The 18,841-nt window shown below is 48.6% G+C and overlaps 1 protein-coding gene and 1 long non-coding RNA gene across 3 annotated transcripts in view; one reads left to right on the top strand and one right to left on the bottom strand.

The window, feature by feature from the left end:
• The window catches only part of GALNT7 (polypeptide N-acetylgalactosaminyltransferase 7), a 94,614-nt gene extending 77,412 nt beyond the window's left edge, over positions 1–17,202 (bottom strand). For both annotated transcript variants that reach the window (XM_074355744.1, XM_074355745.1), the window contains exon 1: positions 16,985–17,202. In XM_074355744.1, the coding sequence (XP_074211845.1) occupies positions 16,985–17,110 (126 nt within the window). In that variant the 5' untranslated portion in view covers positions 17,111–17,202. The remainder of the gene's footprint in view (positions 1–16,984) is intronic.
• LOC141575732 (uncharacterized) overlaps positions 15,818–18,841 on the top strand; it is a 35,614-nt gene continuing 32,590 nt past the window's right edge. Inside the window, exon 1 of the long non-coding RNA XR_012503498.1 lies at positions 15,818–16,315. This is a non-coding gene — a long non-coding RNA (uncharacterized LOC141575732). The remainder of the gene's footprint in view (positions 16,316–18,841) is intronic.

Below are 18,841 nucleotides of genomic sequence, written 5' to 3'. Positions count from 1 at the left end.
CGGGTCCTGGTGCCCGAGGACAGCACCGCAGACCACGAAGAGCGGCCGGTCAGCCTGGGTATTTACGCAGGGGGAAAGCGTGAACTTTCCGGATTTCTGTTATAGTAGTCCAACCTGTATTTTAACTTCCATAAACCCTGAACATCTAATCATCACCCTGTCACTCTCACACGGAGCCAGCAGAGCCCGCCGACACCGCACATCTGGTCCCCCCTCCCGCGTCTCCCCGAGGAAGGTTGGGAGGGGCTCCTCCTCTGTTTCAGCAGGTGTGGTTCCAGGACATCCAGGCACCAGCACACACTAAGTACGGGGTGAAACACTGAGGACGGATGAAGTTCACTTCATACACAGAAGTTCCACACAGCAAAGGAAGAATGTCTATGATCACGGCAGGGAGTTTCCAAAAGAAAACATGGTGCGTTCAGTGCAAACTTTATTAGACTCATATTTTAAGAAACTTTACTTAAACTTGCCTGTGCAGAAAAATTTATCCACAAAACATACATGATGTGGCTTTGACTTTATGTGCTGGCAAAATGTCTGTAAAAGCTTTTATTTGGTTTAGGAGACCTGCTTTGACATTTTCCTGATATGAAGTACACAAGATGTCTAAATCCACACGAACAGAAATCTAACATGGGTTTGTCTCACGATCAGAATTAAAAAAAAAAAACACTTATGCTGGTATTCCCTGGATAAAAGAAATTCCTTAATACAAACCCTCAGACTCACCGGGCTGTAAGGCAGTGGGGTGAGATGAACGCGATGGCCAAGCAGGGCTGTTCTAAGAAGCTCCTTTAACTGATCGGCAGGATCTCTCTGTAATTGTGAAATACGCGCTGTGTGCGAGAATTCACAGCAGAACTGCAATCACGTTTGGCGAATCGCACAGCAAGCTCAGCGGCCAGGTCCCACTGCAAAGCCACACAGGGGCAGGCCGCCTTCCTACGACGGTCACGAGCCCCTCAGGACTGAGGGCGAGATGTGGGCCCCAGCACCTCCAGGAGACAGTGAGTCTTTGTCACCTGGAATGGCTTAGACCTGCCTTCCCCAGGATGGGGAGCCCCCCGCCCACCAGCAGGGGACCAAGGGAGCCTTATGAAACAGGAAGCAGCCACATGTGAAGGACTATGCCAGTCGTGCACCAGGGGTCACGCACCATCGTCAGGGACCCCCCAGGACTGCAGAGATCAGCGTGCACTAAAGTGGCTAAAGACAGCTTCAGAAGCGTGGTGGGGCTTGGGTGCAGCTTGCAGGGTGTAAGGCTAATAAGATGCTGGATGACGACACGCCAGATGTGAACCTGTAAGTCTCAGCCTGAGGGTGGAGCCGGGCAGGTCCAGGCAGCCGGAGTCCCCCCCGGAGGAAGGGCGCTGGCCACCCCTGCCACCTGGGGACTCCCGCACTTTGGCCATCAGCACTGTTCTCAGGATGTCAGAGTTCTCTAGAGACCAAATCAGCGACCAGGCCCAGGACGAGTGAAAACCTTCAAGTTTAATTCCTAAACGACTTCTCAGAGCCTTTAACCTACCAGTGCCCACTGTGAACCTCCGAGGGCGGCACGGCACAAGACAGTTCGCAGCCTCACTGGCTCAAGGACCCTTTCCAAAGTAACTCCTGCCACCACATCTGGACTCGGAGAACAGAGCTGAGGGAGTGCTACTCGGTGGTCCTGGACACACTAGGGAGAGTAGGCGAGGTGTGAACTCTGGTTCCACTACTCACAAGGCAAGTGCCCTCAGGCCAGCCTTTAATTTCTGTAAGCCACAGATTTCCTCATCTGTAAAATGTCAGATCAAACTGACAATGTAAACAAGCCAGCGGAGGGTCTAGGAAGATTTCAAAAAAAGTTCATTAGTATTTGATGCTCACCAATCGATTTTCAGACTCCCTGCACGGGCGAGGGGAGGTGGTGCTGACCTACAACTACATACAAGGGTATAAAAATAAACAAAATGCGAGTGTGGGCTTCAAATAAGATTCAAGGTCATAGAGAAGAAGAGCCCTGTCACTGCACAGCGGCAGGTGCAATCCAGCCAGGCAAGGGCTAACAGAAGGGGCGTGATGCTCCTTTTTAAGTGCTCCTAATGTGGAGAACAGTATTTGAGGAAAAAAAGGCAAAAGCACCTGAGTCGAATCAGTAAAAAGAAAACTGAGTCTTCACGGCCCAGAGACCACAGGAGCCAGGCTGGTAACGTTAACGCTATACTTACTAGCAAACCTCGTGACCAACCCCACGGGGTGACTTAGACCCCTTAGTACTCGCTCACAAGTGGAGGCTTAGAAGCTAGAGCGCTGAGCAGCCATGACTCAAAATCCCTCTGTGGACGGTGCTGGGGGTGAGCAGGGAGAGGCGGCGGGGGTCCCGCACAGAACAGCTGGTCTTCCAGTCCCGTCCACCCCACCAGGTCACGGCTATTTTCCTCCATCTGACTGCTGGGTTAGCCAGGAAGCACCCAAGTCAGTTTAAACAGCAACTTTTATAAACTGTCTAATAAAACTCAGAATCACATCTATGCTTTTTTTTTTTAAGGGGCAGGTGGAGAAACAACTTTGCGAACGTGATGTACAGGGCACTGGTGTTTCCTTCTCTAATGTCCTCTCTTTCCTTAAATTACCTCAATGCTAAAATGGCCAGACATTAAAAGATGAGCTTATAAAACAGTCTATGGCCTAGAAACTGCATATAAGTTAAAATAAAAAAGGCCTCTGCAAAGCATACATGTACGGTCTATGCTACATATACTTAAATTCAGGCAAGGAATGCACCCAACAGAGCGTGACGGTTACTACATCTTTGAGTAAGATGGATTACAGGTGAGTTTTAGTTTCCTGTTTGCTTTCACTTTTTTATATTTTCTGCAGTGAACATACGGTTCTTGCTACCTTGGCCACAAATATTTTTTTGCCTCATAACCTTATAAGGCCATTTTGCAGTAGAAGATAAAATAGCAAAAAAAGAACAAAAATAACAAGAAATGAGGGACACGAAAAATGACACAATGAAATGCAACAAATAACAAAACTACAGGCTTTACTGTGAAAAACAAAATATCTGACTACATCTGAAATGCCTGTAGACCACGGCAGCACCGCTCAAGCAACTGACTGTATCCCGCGTGGACAGTGGCGTGCTCAAGCTAGGACACCCTCTTCTGGGGCAAACTGTGGTCGTCTGTCGGCTTAAAGCCATCGATGACTGAATGGATGACGTCCCAGCTGGGAGAACTGCTAACCACTTCAACCAGACAAAGCCAAACCGTCAAACCCCAAACTGCCAACAAGTTATTTTGATCATTCACGGTGAAGCTGCCTGACAGCCAATTAGCTGTGCGGCAAACACTTCTCCAGCAGAGCAGCTCACGGTGACAATGTGGGCACGTGAACACACCCTCACGTCAGGAGAAAAACTGTCTTAAAAGGAAATAAATGATAGCATTTCCCTCTCTCCGCATTTTAGAATTAACTTCACAGAAGGACCTAACTTTCACGGCAAAAATCAGAACATCTAGGATACTCATCCCCTTTTCACTTACTCAAAATAATGAATTCGTAACACACTTGCATAAAGTATTTTCATTTTTTTAAGCACTCTGGCAACTACATCAGAATTATTATGCTCTCCCGAGAAGGAAGGGAAGGCAGAAGAGAAAACACGGTAAGTCCACGAGCGAACGCTGTCCTGGGAGCCCCGCGACGGCGCTGGAGCAGATGCTGTGTCTCCTCCAGGATGAGGAGGCGGCGGCTCGGAAGCTGCCCCTGGACCACGGTCACCAACCCTGCTGCCAGTGTCCGCAGCGGGGTCCAGCCTGGCCGGAGTCCATGCGTCACTTTCACCAGACGACTGACGTCAGCTCGTCCCTGGGGAGCGACATACTCCACACAAGGTGAACAAGATCCTGAGAGGTCCCCCAGGACAGTGAGCATTCCCAGGGGGTTAACACGCACCGTCATCAACCCAATTATTTTTAAAAAAGAAGAAATGCACGTGTGGTGTATGGGCCTCATCCCTCCTACTCCCACCTCTAAGGCGGCTCAAGGTCACATCCTAAACCGGACCACGAGCTACAGCAGAGCCCCTCCCTCCCCTTCAGACAGTGCACCTGCTCCTCCTACACCTTCCAGTTCACCCTCCCTGCCCTGCCCCCAGCCCTGGGAAGGAAAGTTAGCATCAATGGGAATGCACCTTCCCTAGAAACCTTTTTTCATTCATTCTGCATTTACTTGTGCCTTTTTTTTTTAAATCTCAACGAGAGAGTAACAAGAAACCACCACTGAAATATCAGATTATTCCAAAACCATGAAGCTGCCGAATCTCTTGACCCTAAACAGAGTCTTCTGTCTCTTACTTGCTTAGCACACAGTTCACAGGACAGCAGCTGGGCCGTTCGGGAGGTGGGCAGGCTCGAAGGCTGCACGGGAAACTTCCCGCAGCACAGATGTGACCTCCCTGCACCAGCTCCAGGTAACTAGTCCACAGCACTAAAGTCCAAGCTTAGTGTTCCTGAGTTTCAGGTCTCTTCTGCTTGTGCCAAACATCCAGTCTGTTCTCATTCACTGCACTGCCTGGGCCAGGAAGCATTTTAAGCGGGATTGTATGTCACACAGCTGTAGTCCCCGTGTTCTTAGAACATCAGGGGATTCTCCCCGTGAAGTAACTCGTGGTTTTCATTTTGCTTTGTTGTTTTACCTTTTTGGTGTCAGTCACCTGTTACAATATGTTTTTAAATGTATGCCTGCGACGCCCTAAATAAAATCAGCTACAAGTGTCAGCGCTGGCCATGGATGCAGGAAGTAAAGTAAGTAAATCAAACGTACATCTAAACGGAAGGCACTAGAAATCAATCAGGAACCTGCCTTAACAAGCACTGCGCATTTTCTGATCTATTTTACCAACTGAAAGCCGACAAGTAGATGGATGCTTACAGTCGCCTGATGGAAACTTCACCTCGCAGGGTATTAACAACTTCAAAGTATCAACAACACTGTTCTAAATTTTTTTTTCCAAAACATTATCAAGAAATGTTGCATGTTCCATTTAGTAATTTAAATTGGGTTCGGATTTCATCACTGCATGTATCAGGCAATTTTAAACTAAGCCCATGCTGACCAAGGAAAATCTGCAGTCCTCTGACAGAAAGGAAGCCTGCAAGACCAAATCTCTAACCTCTCTTCCATTCCTAGGCAATAGTTACAAGACGCAACAGCTCCTTAGAGCATTTTGTTTAAACGGGGAAAGGGTGCACCTCAATTACAGAAAGAGCAGGAAGGTTAAAATAAAGGTTCATTATCTTTAATTTTAGAAACGAAATTTGATTTTTTCACTAGCACTGACTCATGACAAGAGTTATGGGTCCAACAGAGGACTACGATGGTTCTGCTGTCCACCTTGATGGCCACGTCACCCAAATCTGGGTGACAACTGTGCTTCCTCAGTGGTACCCGACCCACAGTGGGCGAGCAAGACGTTACAAGAATTGAGTATTTTCAGAAAACGCAACCTCTGTGCATTAGGAAAGTCTGGATAAGCTGCTGGCCTCATAGTTCAGAGGCAACGTGCTGGGGACTCAAACGGCAGACTGGGTTTTGCTTGTTTTTTTGTTTTTTTAAAAACACCTTTATTGTGGTCTGGTTCCTGTACAGTAAACTACTCATATTTCAGATGTACAATTGGATGAACTTTGATAGATGTGCACACCATGAAACCACCACCACAATCAAGACAGTGACTAACACTTCCATTTCTTCCCAAGAGGTGCAATTTTCAAATTCCCAATTTATCCTTTCCCACCCTCTTTAATTCCTGGCAGCCGTTAAGTTTGGTTTTCTAGCTACTCTGTGGTAAATAAAATATATGACTGACATTTTAATCTTGAAGGAATCATTCTCACATCAAGCACCCACTGGGACCCAAAGACACCCAACAGCCACTCAACAAATGTCTCATAACCAGAGAAGGAAATCCTCGGTCCCACAGGAGAAGAAAGCAGTTGGCCACATTTTGGTTACCTTCACAGAGAATTGAAAAAAATAGTAGGAAAAGTAGCACAGCTCCTCAGAAAGCAAAAATCCTGGACAAACAGATGTGTTACCTTTGCTGTCACCCTTGAGTGTCTGTTTTTCTACATTATTAAAAACCTATCACTTAATTGTCCATTACAACTTCCTCGAGCTCCTCTCTCTGCACTTTATCAGCCCTTCCAAGTCATAAATCACTGCACAAGAGGCGTCTGCTTTCAAACACAGGGACCTGCTACTCAAGCTCAGGAGATACAAGTCAGAACACAAGCTGCCAGCCACTCACTTTATCTTCAGGACATGATTTTTGCCAACATACAACAAAGATTTTAACATTTACTTTTCTCTTAGTGTCACCAGTTAACTGAGCGGAGGCCAAGGTCGGACCCGGAGACTGGACACTGGAGACCATTTCCTAGACTCTCTGGCCGTGCCAGTTACAGGTCCAGGCTGCTCTCACAGGACTGCCCCACGCTCCTCCTGTGGCCGGAATTCACAGAAAGTAAGATGAAGCCACGTTGTTCATGCAAACCCTCCTCGGGTTTCAAAGGGGACACTGGGAGGACAATCGGAGAAGAGCCGTGTAGACGACACGACCCCGACGCACGCTCCAGGCCAGGTTGGCACCTGTCTCCTCCAGCCAGGAGGCGCCTGGCACCTGCGCTCTGTTACCTTCACAGGTCTGATGTCGCTCCTCAGAATTTGAGGTTAACAACTGTGCTTACATGTGTTCTACACTTATTTCAAAATGGAAGTTATATATGCCACGGTCTGTAGTCTAAATGTTAACCACAAGGAGTAAGAGTTATCTCAATTTCATACAGAAAATGTATTCCTTTAAAATACAAAAGTACTAAAAGATAGAACCTTTTTAGAACAGAGAATTTTAGAAAACTCTTTTACTAAAAGAATTTTCTTCTCTTTGCTGCCCATTAAGATCCCCCTGGACTGTAAGCAAATGTACCGGAAGGGACCCCCACCATGGAAACTCTCTCCCGCAAACTCCTCTTATAAATATGGGACTTCGAATTTCCCTCACACAGAGCCACGGTCAAAGAAATCGCACACCTGTATTTCCCCATTCTACCAGTCCTTTGCTTAAAGGCTAAAATGTAATGATATATTTTAAGTGATCAAGATTTCAAAAAATGAAACCCTCTACCATAGTAGAAAAATTGCCTGTGTTATGTAAGGGGAGTCCAGTCCTTTCCAGTCCACTGCGCTAAAAGCACCTTGCAGTCGTTTGTTCCATACCATAAATGAAAGCTTATTTGCCAAAAATCTAATGGGCTTTTTATTCATGTTAAATCACCCTGCGAAGAGTTAGCAGACTTCCAAACAGGGAGTTCTAAACACTTTCTTTTAAAAGAAAAGATGTAAAACCGCACAGATTGTCAAGGTAACAAACACTAAAACTTACATGGGGCACCTTGTTGTAACCAGAGGCTAAAAGGCTAATTGTGTTTCATTAGTTAAATTTTAAGAAGCCTAATGATCAAATTGTCTAGTAAAAACTACATGGCAAAATATTAAATTGTGAGATGAAATACTGGGAGGAAGGTGTTGGATTTAAGGTATCCCAAGTAAGCATAATTAAAACCTGTACCCAATGAGCCACATGCTGTGGAAAATGTCTCAGACAAGGTCTCAAATGGCCAGACGAAGTGGACCTTTGATTTCTCAAGTACATGGGCCATTTAAGACCAACAGCTCTAGTCCAGTATAATATACTGATTGCATGGTTAACTTCTCTAGGCAGGTATCTCCCATCACAAACATATACCTTTCACTGCAGCATTAAACAATCAAGCAAACAAAAATACCTTCATTGGTTTAACCCCACTAGGTCTTTCCTGAGTCATGTGTGAAATGTTTATAAAAGTGACTGATAAATCATAAATCTCAACAGCAGTGAAATCTCCCTTCCGATTTTCTGTATCTGAACATCTCTATCCAAGTATCTTTGACATATTCCAGGGAAATGAAGCTTGCATCACTCACTTAGGTATATGGACCATTTGGAGTTTTGCTGAGGTTATGAGGGAACTATTTTTCCAATAATAGAGGTTAATAAAATGTATATGAAATATTTACTTGCAACTCAACAGAATACAGTTATTTCAGGTACAATATAGCAAATGCTGACAAAATAAAGAACCTCTCGAACACATCAAATGTCATGATTTAGGGACTTATGTTTAAATATATGACTGTACCTTATTCTATTTTGTTGGTGGTGTTGTTTAGCCTTTCTAAAGAATTTATCAAAAAAAAATTCTCACAGAAGCCTAAAGGCATTGCATTCATGTCACAATATCACTTCTCAACAAGTTTAATTCTAAAAACTCCGTGAAACTGTTCAAAAGCAACATCCTAAGGCCAGTGTCTCACTTCGGTAGCTGGGCTCAGTGGGTTAGTCTGAAAGGAAGGGTTCTGGCTGGAGGAGCCAGGCATTCACACGGCTGTAAAGCTACTTGCAAACCGTGCTCACATTAAAGAGAGTATCTTATCCCAGGGTCTTTTTTTTTTTCTCCTCTTCTTTTGGTGTTTTTATCAAAAAGAAAAAAAATCAAGAATCAAAGCATAATTCCAGGCAGCCTAGTAAATAAAGGTGCTGGCACACCCACCTTCTCCTAAGAGTGACAAAAAGGTTTTGGCAGTTTCTCAGTTAACATTTGAGACATACTCTTTAACACCAACTCTTTTTATAAGGTGCACACATTACCAGTGAATACGTAGTTCCCATAATAAGCACGGCAATACTAAAGCATGTTACAAAATATTTCATAAAGAACTACACATGCTAAAGTGAGGCGTAAGCCAGATAATCATTAAGCATGTAAGCTGCCTACTGAAGACAGTGGCTCACCTCTTGGGGCCCAAATGTATTCTTAAACCCAAGGACTCAGTAAAAGATTAAAGAGGGGGAAAAAAAGATGAGGTCATCCATACTATTCTTTTCTCATACAGAGCTGCTCCCAATGGTACATGATTTACTTTTAATTCATCCAGTTTAAAATATCCTTGGTAGTAACACATTCCAATTGCTTTGCACGGAAGCCTATTAGCAGGCTAGTTGGTATTGATATAATACCGCAGTTAACTGTTCCTTCCAGATTCGGGAAACCAGCCTGTTCTGCAGCAACTCTACAAAGCTAATTAGATGATGCAAAGTTAATTTTTTCCTCGAGTTTCAATGCAGCAGTTCCTACACTCAGTGAGCTGAATCAGGCCTCCCCACTGGCGAGCTTAAACGCTTCTTGGGAGCAATGCTTTAAAAGGCTATGAAGGCCGGGGAGCCCAGAAGGGAACTGATAACAGAGCAGAAATGAGAACATTTCTCATTTTGAAATATTCAGGGTTCTGAGCAGATAGAGCAACTGAAGGTTAGTTCCCCACCTGCCACGAGGCCTGAAGCCCTGGGTAATGGCCGTGCAAGCCGGTCTCAGCGTTGCTTTCAGGATCACAGGCCTGCACTGGACCTCATTTTAAAAGGCTAGCGCTGTTGAAACCCTGAGCAGACAGCTTTGCTGTTCTGTTTTTCCCCTTTAGTTACACATCAGCCAAATTAATGTCTTATTAAAAACTAAAAATTGCCTGATATTCTCAGGGTAAAATTTCTTTGTCAACTTCAAACAAGTACAATGCTGTTCCAGTCACAGCTTTACAAGTTACTGGATTTCAGACTAAAAGAGTGCTCAAAATGCATATTATCATATTTTAATATAATATGTATAGTATATAAATCAAAATTACATGGTTATGGCTCAGCTTAAAACACACATGTACATGCGTGTCTATACACACACATGGGGAGGGAGGTGCAGGGCCACCCAGCTAAGGCAGAACAGACAGAACCCAAAGTGTGGGCAGTTCCTCTTCGGTGGTCACAGTTGTCTGAAAGACCCTTCCTCTTCTGTTCGTATTTTTCCTCTAGTGAAGGTGAGCGTTCACCACGTGAACGTTCGATCTGAGCCCGACTTCCTGGGTCATCGTATTTACCGCGATGTCGCCCCTCCTCCTCGCAGGAGCGCTGGCCGTCAGAGGAGCCGGCAGACTTGCTCCCACGACCGCTGGCTGCAGCCTTAGTCCTCATCAGGTAAACACTGCAGCCCCTGGGACTGCTGCTGGCCGGCCAGCAGTCCCCAACTGATCTGACCTCTGCCGGCGCCCTCCCTCATCTCTCCCCCTTCCGGCATTAGCCTAAAACACGGCATATGTCCCCTATTTCTTCTTTCCTACCCACGTTTTTCTCCTCCATCCACACGCACTCCCCTGACCTGCCGACCCAGTCCTCGGGCCTCAGAGGTGTTCCTGCCCATGCTCTCGCTTTGCCTCCAGCACCGACTCCTATTCTGAGTTCCATCCACCCGGCAGACACCCTCAATCTCACTCCACCGGCCAGTGGTCTGTAAACATCGATGCCCTAACCACACAAATGTTTCGCTTTACAGCCCCCAGACGAACACTTTGCAAAGTGGGGTCCCTGGACCAGCGGCACATCACCTGGGAACTAGTTAGCAGCGCAGATTCTCTGCCCACGCCAGGCCTCCTGAATCAGAAAGCCTGGGCCGGAGTCCAGGCGACCCGTTTCACCAGGTCCTCTCGGGGATTCTGCTGCGGCTCCAGCTTTGCTGCTTTAGACAGCTCTGGTCCTCCTCCCTCCCGCTGCAGCCAGCGTTGACTCCTCTCCCACCAGCTACCCCGCTGGGGGAACTCCGCTGTCATAGTCTCTCTAGCCCAGGTGCTTTTCCTCGTCTCTGTCCTGGCTCAGGACTCGGCATGAGCTACAGAGACACTGGTCCCTGAGATCTGGCCCATGATACTTCCCATCACTCCGCGGAGCCAGCTCTGACCATTCACAGAGTTCAGCCTCCCAGGGTTCAGATTCTGCTTATCTTCCTAGGGTTCCCTCTTCCATTCCTCCACACCCCGACCCAACCTTCCACTGGAGGGTTACTGCTCCAATGAACGTAATACACCAAGAACGCTCACCTGGTGGAAAGGATTGTCCGATGTTATCTGCTACTGTGTTTTTTACGACTTTACGGCAGCTCCGATGCCTAGAGCAAGAGATGGTATTTACTAGACATTTAATAAGTATTTGATATATTTGAATCAGGGACTCCAGAGCTGACGAGGCGAACATCACCACTCCCTGACCCTACTTCAAAAGCTCCCAAGAAACTTCTCTAACCCCAACCGAGCTCCTCCGCCTATCATTTAATTCTCTTCAAAATGGGGCCCCAACTCACTTGTCCAACCTTAAATTCCACCACTTTTCACCAGTGAAACCGGATTTCTTTCTGGTCTCATCATGCTCCTTTAGTCTAGAACGTTCTTCCCTGTGTAAATCCTACATACACGCCCGGTCTGGCCAAGGGCCACGGTCTCCACCCTGGCCTGAGTGTCCACCTCCTACAGCTGTGCGAGAATCGCTGTGGCTCTTACGCCTTCACGCAGGTCAGCTCACCTATGAGAGGGGATGGAGTCTGCGTCCTTGACACCCCTGCCTCTCCGGGGCCCAGCAGGTGCCTCGAGTGCCCTCAATTCATTATTGTGAACAAATAGAAGGCTGGCGGCTAGGCGGTGCTGTGAAGAGGCCTGGTTTATAAATCAAAAGAAAAGTGCTATCTTTACGGGCAAATACCTCCTGCGTGGTTACTAGGTCAACACCTGAGTAACATCTTGACCATGTCAACACTTTCTACCCTCTCTGCTGTACAGTATCTCCAGTGCCCAGAGCCGTGGACCGCACTTGGTAAACACTCAATAGATCAATGAAATGTATGTTGAGTGAATGACTGACATGTTTACAATATAAACATATCTCTCAATTCTTAAGGAATTCTGTCCACATTGTTAATATATATTCCACCTTCTCACCCTTCTCTCTTCTACCACACAAAACCCAACTATAAAATCATTTGCTTCACAGCCTCAGGCTATGCCCATTCTATTCTAAAAATTTTACATTTTTTCCCATTGTTTAAATTTGTTGTTTTATTTCCAGCTTTTTGGGGTACCTTAAATTGTAACTTTCAAGAACCTGGTTTCTACCAGGGGTAGGCAAGCTGATTTTAACTCTTATTAGCTTCATTTGAGTAGTTCTTTGTCAGCACAAGAATTTTAAATTCTTAATCTCACTACTTTTCTTCTTTTGCCAGATTGTACCCTTCATGCTTCAGGGGTGAAATTAGAATTCAAAATAGGAACAAAGACAATAACCCAAGTTGAAGCTGAATAATCACAATCGTTTTCCAATATTTAGGAGCTGTTCAAATCTTACTGACCAGCCTTTCAATGACTCAGGTTAGAAGTTACAAATATTCAGTTTGTGAATAGCCCAGGCTCAGGACTGGCTTTTCATGATGCATTCTCTCTCTAATTTACTACTAACTAATCAGTTTATTCCAAAACCAAATTGTAGTCCACACCTCATCTCCAGTTCATGCAGCCAACCCCTGTTATGAAACAGCTGCCCCAATTCAACTGCTGTTCAACAATTTCCATTCTTTCTTTACTAAGAATTGTGCACTCTTTCTGAAGGGCTGTTCTAAACCTTCACCTCCTGGTCTGGCTGCTAAGAAAGCACTCGCTGTGACAGCTCCTGGAGTAAGGACGGGGAAGGAACCCTGGCCGTGTGGGCACTGCATCCTTTTCTTCAACTAGGATGTGACCCCTTTAGAGCAGGGGCTTTACTTTGAGGTCATCTTGGTATCCCCCAGTGGGGTCCGGGCCAGGGGGCTGTGGGGAGTGTGTGTAGTTGCAACAGGACTGATGTCGCAACTTCCAACACTGGATGGGAAACACTTCCACACAGTCGAGAGATACAGCAATGCTTAGGGATTCTTGGGATGTTTGCATTTCCAGGGTGTCCATCCAGACCTATTGGGGAGACGTAGATGAATGCTTCGGCACCTCGGACAATGAGGGAGAAATTCCATCAGCAGGAAACGTGAATCCTGCCTCCAAAGGCCTGGGTTAGCGCTTCACAGGTACCGCTAAGAAATGTGAAAGCTTCTGATTCTCGACCCAGAAGAATGTGTGTGTACACAAAACTTGGCATTCATTTCAGGAGGCCTTTAAGGCCAAATTTCTATGGGAGTTTTTCACTGCAGGGATGGAGGTAAGACAGCAAAACAGAACAAAAGCCAACCCCGGGGCATTCTGCCTGGGGAACTGAAACAACGGTGACCACTTCAGACACTACGGGTCTGCTAGGTGACAGCTCCACCCCTAGTAAGTGAGCTTCCATTTGAAATAAAATCTCATGGTCAAAGGCAGAGGTTTTCTGGTGGCCACCAACCATCGCTGAGATAAAAAGCTTTGTTAAGGTGCAACTGGGCTGCGATGAGTCATCAGTTCAGTCCAGCCCTCAAAAGCAATGTCCCTTCCCACCGGTCTCCGCACACAAAACCTCCCTGTCTGGCACTGGTGCTCGGTTTAGTGCTACTGTGGATGCTAGGGAACCGAAGCAGCGTTAATGGTTTGACTCGGGAGCATTTGCGCCGACGGAGCTATCGGTTCACACACAGCTTCTCACCAGCCCTGAACTTGCTGCTGTGGAACCACTGAGCATCTGTCCACATCTCCAGCACAGACCTGTGTTTTCAGAGGCTTCTGACCCCACTTTAAACACTCAGGGCTGAAACCTGGGGGAAATGGTCTGGGTGATATCATAATTTATTTAATTAAAGGAACTGCATGCTGCAGGTGCTAAACAGATGGTCTTGATAAATGCTGACCTTAAACTACCCAGAGGACAAAGCCTAAAAAAAAGAAAATTAACCTTTCCATTGGAACCATAAAAAATGACATCAGAATGTATGGATTTTGTCTTCAGAGCTTTCAAGGGAACAATCTGTCCTCCTTCTGTCACCTGTCAGGTGCCTCCTAACACCTTTCTTCTCCTTCGCGCCCACATGCAAACACCCAGGCCTGGTGCCTCTGCATCTTTACTGAATGGCTCTTGTATCAATTGAGTTTTCTGCACATTCACTGCCACCCAGCCAGTCCCACAACATCATGTTCCACCTGGACTGTCATAACCTTCAACAGGACCCCTATCTACTCTTGCTCTAAACCATTTCAGACTCCCTGCAGGCAGCCAGTGATCTCTTCAAAGCACAAGTCTGATTCCATCTCTCGCCTACTTAAAAATCCTCTGTGAGCTCCATCCTTGGCGTTAGAGGCTGCTCTAAAGACCTCAACCCAGGAATGGTCCCTTTGCCCACTCCCTCTCCATGTTGTAACTACCGTGGTCCTCTTCCACCTCCTTAGTTCACCGTGCTACCTCCTGCCTTAGGACCTTTGCACATACTTCTCTCTCAGGAAAGCCCCCCATGCCCCACACACCCAGCTCAACAACTACTCTTCTTCAGACCTTCAGATTTCAACTCAAAAGTCGTTTCTTCAGGTAAGGCTTTTATGACCAAGCTCCTCCATTTTCCTACCCACTGTTTTTTCTTCACAGCACTTGGCACCATTTTATTTACAGGTTTGTGAAATCTTGATTCACGTGGTTTTGTACCCACTTCAGCCTGCAAGACCCATTTAGTTTAGAGGCAAGGAGTGTTTCCTTAAAAACTAGCACCAGGACAAAGTAGGTACTCAAAAATGTGTACTGAATAAATCCAATCATAACACACAGGGTACAGTCTGAACAGTAGGATAATTTTTCACATTCGCCTCAGAGAAATGCAAGAGGCCCAGAGAGAAGAGGGAGATGAGAAACATGTTTCTCTTGTCTTGACCAAAGGTAACTTGTTCTGCTGGGCGATCCTAGAGGAGGAAGTAGTCCAGGCTAAAAAAAAAAAAAAAAAAAAAGGCACCAGGCTGCAGCGGACATTCGTGTCTGAAACACGGCAAGTACACTGCCAAGACCTGCACAGGGTGGGACCCCAAGGACGAACCTGCCAGAGCAGAGGCAGAACCTACATCTGATAAATGGGGTTGTTCTAGACTCTCTTAGGCCATTTATTGGAATCCAAAAAACCCTGGAAGTGTGGATCGGCATTAAAGGCAAGGCAGGTGTTTCATAGCCAGTCGAGGATGTGTAATCAAAATCAAAGTAAAAGAACCAGAAGGAGGAAGGGAAACTCTGGAGTCAGAATCTTCCCTAAAGGAGATGTTCTTCTACTGTATCTCAGCTCACAGGTCAGTTTTTATTAAAGGGAGGCAACAGTCCCTTATCTATGCTCTCATGATTTATAAGTGATACCTTAAATTGCTTAGTTAATATTTACCTGCACACTTAAAGCGTTTGGCTCTCTTGATCTATAAAGCATTCTTGTTGATGTTAGTTCGTTGGACAGTCTTAGAATGCTAGCTTGTTTTCGGCAAATGACAGAAATGACCCTGGATCCACTGGCAAATTTTAGTAAGTCAGTTGGACCAAAAACCAAGTGATAACCACCTCCTACAGCTATTAAATGAGCATGTGGCTCGGTTCTGATATCAGCACTAATAAAATACAGCAAAGGAAATGGTAACTGGTGATGCTCCAACACATGTCTAGAAGGCTTGTCACCTGAACTGTGCGACATTCAGAATACAGCTAGCTTTGTCACTCTGTCCTCAATTTCACTCCCAGGAACCGGGTTTTAACGTCTCCAGCTCTCTGTAAAAGGCCATTTGATGACTTAAATACTCTCAAACAATTGCAATATTCAGTCATCCTTTGTCCATAAGTCATTTTGAAAGCAAAATCATCAAGAGATCACCATCACTCCATGAGAGCTGAGCGGCTTAAAACCGCAAACACATTAAAAAGGAAAACTAGGTACTTTTTATTATCGTTAACCTATTTGACTTGGAGGGGAATCCACCCCAGACGTTTGAAAGAGATTCCACTGCCGGGAAGATTCCACTGCCGCTGCAACTTCCGAGTAAACCTCAAGAATAAATCTCATCACTTAGGCAAGAACTGATAAGACAATCTCTTCCTAGGATTCTCAGTCCTGAAAGGATGACTTCTCACTCAACTTCCCGACGCTAACTTTTCAGAAGGAAAGTTAATACAGGCGACCCTAGGGATGCAATGCAGACGCTCTGTGCAGAAGGCACTGGAACCCACCCGCCCAGCTCGGCCCGGGCCGCCGCGCCCGAGGGGCAGGAGGGGCGCGCGGTGGGAATGGGGGCAGGTCCGGCCGGGGGCGCGGCCGGGTCAGCGGGGCCGCGGCCCAGGCTCCGTGACGAACGTCCCGAGGCGCCCGACCGAGCCTCGCACCGGGGAGCGTCGGGCGGCGGACAGCGCGTCCCGGAGGAGCCCTCGGCGCGGGCGGCGCCGGCACAAGTTAGTTTGGCGGCCCCCGCGGCCCGGCCGCAGCCCGGAGAGGGGCCGGCTCCGTCCGGGCCGCGGGCGGGGCGAGGGCGCCCCCTCGGGAGGCCGGAGGGAGGCCGGTCCGGGGCGAGGCCTCGGCGGCGCATCTCCGGGTCTCCCGAGCCCAGGGGGCGGCGCTGTCCGCGGGGGCCGGGGGCGGGGCCCGGCGGGCGGCTGGGGGCGCCGGGGACCCGGCGGCTGGGGGCGCCGGACGCGCGGGGGCGGGACGGCCGGACCCAGGGGCCTGGTCCGCACGGGCGGCGGCGGCGGCCGCGGCCCCTTGGCTCCGCCAGGCCTGCGCGCGCCACAGGCCGCAGCCTGGACCAGCCCCGGTCCCCGGCCGCCGCCGCGGTGGTCCCGGCCCGGACGAGGCGGCGGTGGGCGGCCCGGCCCGGCTCTCCTCCCGCCTGCGGTCCCGGCGCCGAGGGAGGGCGGCCGCGCAGCCTCCGCCGCAGCGCGGGGCGGGGAGGCGCGGGGGCCGGGGCGGGACGCGGGGGTCGGCGCCCCCTACCCGCCGCGCCACCTACCCGCCGCGCCACCTGCGGAGCCCGCGCCGCGACCCGCCGCCCCGCTCCCGCCACGCGCGCGAACAAAACAAGTTGCAGGTCGCCGCCGCCGGAGGGGGGCGGGCGGGTCACTCACCCTCATTCTGCTCAGCGGGCTGGGCTCGTCCGGCCGCGGGGACAGGGAGGACCAGAGGACCACCAGCCCCAGGAAGCTGCCCACCACCAGCAAACTGCGTAAGAGGAGCCCAATCTTCAGCCTCATCTTCCTCCGGCGGCGAGAGACACACAGCCCGGCGCAGCCGCCGCCGCCGCCGCCGCCGCCGCTCTCCCCGCCCTCCTTCCCCCTCCGCGCTCGCCGCCTCCTCCCGCCCCCGCCGCCCGGCGGCCGCCCTCGCCGCCGCCTGCCCTTCCAGCCGCCGATCCGGAACTCCCCTCGCGCGGCCGCCCCTCCCCCGGCGGCCCCGGCCCCCCGCGCGCCCCCGCTCCCGCGCACCCGGCCCGCGCGCGCCCGCCCGCCCCCGGCCCCTTCTCCCGCCGCTGTCCGCTGGACCCCGCCAAGTCCGGTTACCGCGCAACTAACTCCCACTCTCCCAAGGGCTGTCCTCAGCCTGGGCCCCTCTGCTCAGCCCTTCAGGCTTCCTGGCTCCCCAACTTTTATTGTCCTTTGGGGCCATTACTCTGTCCTCAATGCCTGTCCCCCGGCCCTGGGCACCCCCCCCCAGACCCCCAGCCCCCCAGCCCCCGCCGCGGGGCTGGCAGGAAGCAAACCAGGAAGTCAGGGCTGCCGCTGCCGCAGCTCCACGTGGCTGATTCATAGCTGGGAGGGTTTTTTTCTTATTGATCTTGCTTTTTTTCGCGCGGCTCCTTAAGGAGGTGGATTTGTAACCGAAAGGCCCAGGTGTGATGTGCAAATATCACCGGACTGCAGGAGCTCTCTCGGAAGGCCGGTAGTATGTCGCCTTCCCTGGAGCTAATTAGAAGAAAGCCCATCTGGTGCGAATAAGCAGTATCAACCTTGCTCAAGGGCTAAGTTTCTGTTCCGAGGACCCAGGATTTGGGGGGTTTTCAAACAATATTCCGCCGTCATTGCCTCCCGCAGACCTAATTTTTGCCACTTGAATGGAGTTTCCTTGATTTCTGTGTCTCAGACGCCTTTCAGCCTGAGACCTAGATTACACAGAAGAAAATAATTGTGCACACCTCTCCCAACGAAGATGTCAGTCACCTCACTCTAGTGCCCAGTGTACCCAGTTACCATCCTAAGCTGCCTACTTTAAGTTGAACAGAATGTGTATTATCCCATCCTGAATTGTAGGATGGTGGAAGTTGATTCTTCTTCCTAACATTGTCTCCTATCTGCAAGTACTTTAAAAGGAGTGAAACCTGGTTATTTAAATTTGCAGAATGAAATAGAGAGCTTGAATCAAGATAAAGAATTGTACCAAGTGAACTCTATGTACTTCATAGTTTGGGTTCTGCTAGTATATTGAGGAATTGTGTAGACGCCATGATTTCAGAATTTCCACAAGATATTTGCAGTGATACTCTCCTGAACAACATAAGAAGATGCAGAAAGGACAATATAGTCAAGTCTGTTCCTGACTGGATGATTGTACACAGTAGTGCACACAAGCCCACGACATAGAGCACCTGCAGGAGGGCTGTTGCGTTGCATACAAGCCCCTGTCTGACTCAGCATTTTTAGCAATCACTTAAGTCAAAAAACAGTTGCTTTTAATATAAGATAGGGGAGACTTTGCTGAAGACTTTTTTTTTTTTTATTAAAAAGCTCTGGAATATTTAATTGACAAAGTATGAACCAGCTGGGTAATGCAGAAAGCTAATGCCCCACTCCTGGGTCAGTTTGGGTCCATGTGGGGACCCAGGAGTCACCTGTACCCACATGATTCTGACCCAGGTGATCTGTGCACCACCTTTGGGCAAACAGTGAAAGGAAGAGGTGCTTGGGCAAAAGTTTATTTAGATAAATTTG

Source organism: Camelus bactrianus, chromosome 31, assembly GCF_048773025.1.
Source record: "Camelus bactrianus isolate YW-2024 breed Bactrian camel chromosome 31, ASM4877302v1, whole genome shotgun sequence".
NCBI lineage: Eukaryota > Metazoa > Chordata > Mammalia > Artiodactyla > Camelidae > Camelus > Camelus bactrianus.
Note: the sequence above shows the minus strand (reverse complement) of the source record. Positions and strands in the feature narration are given on the sequence as shown.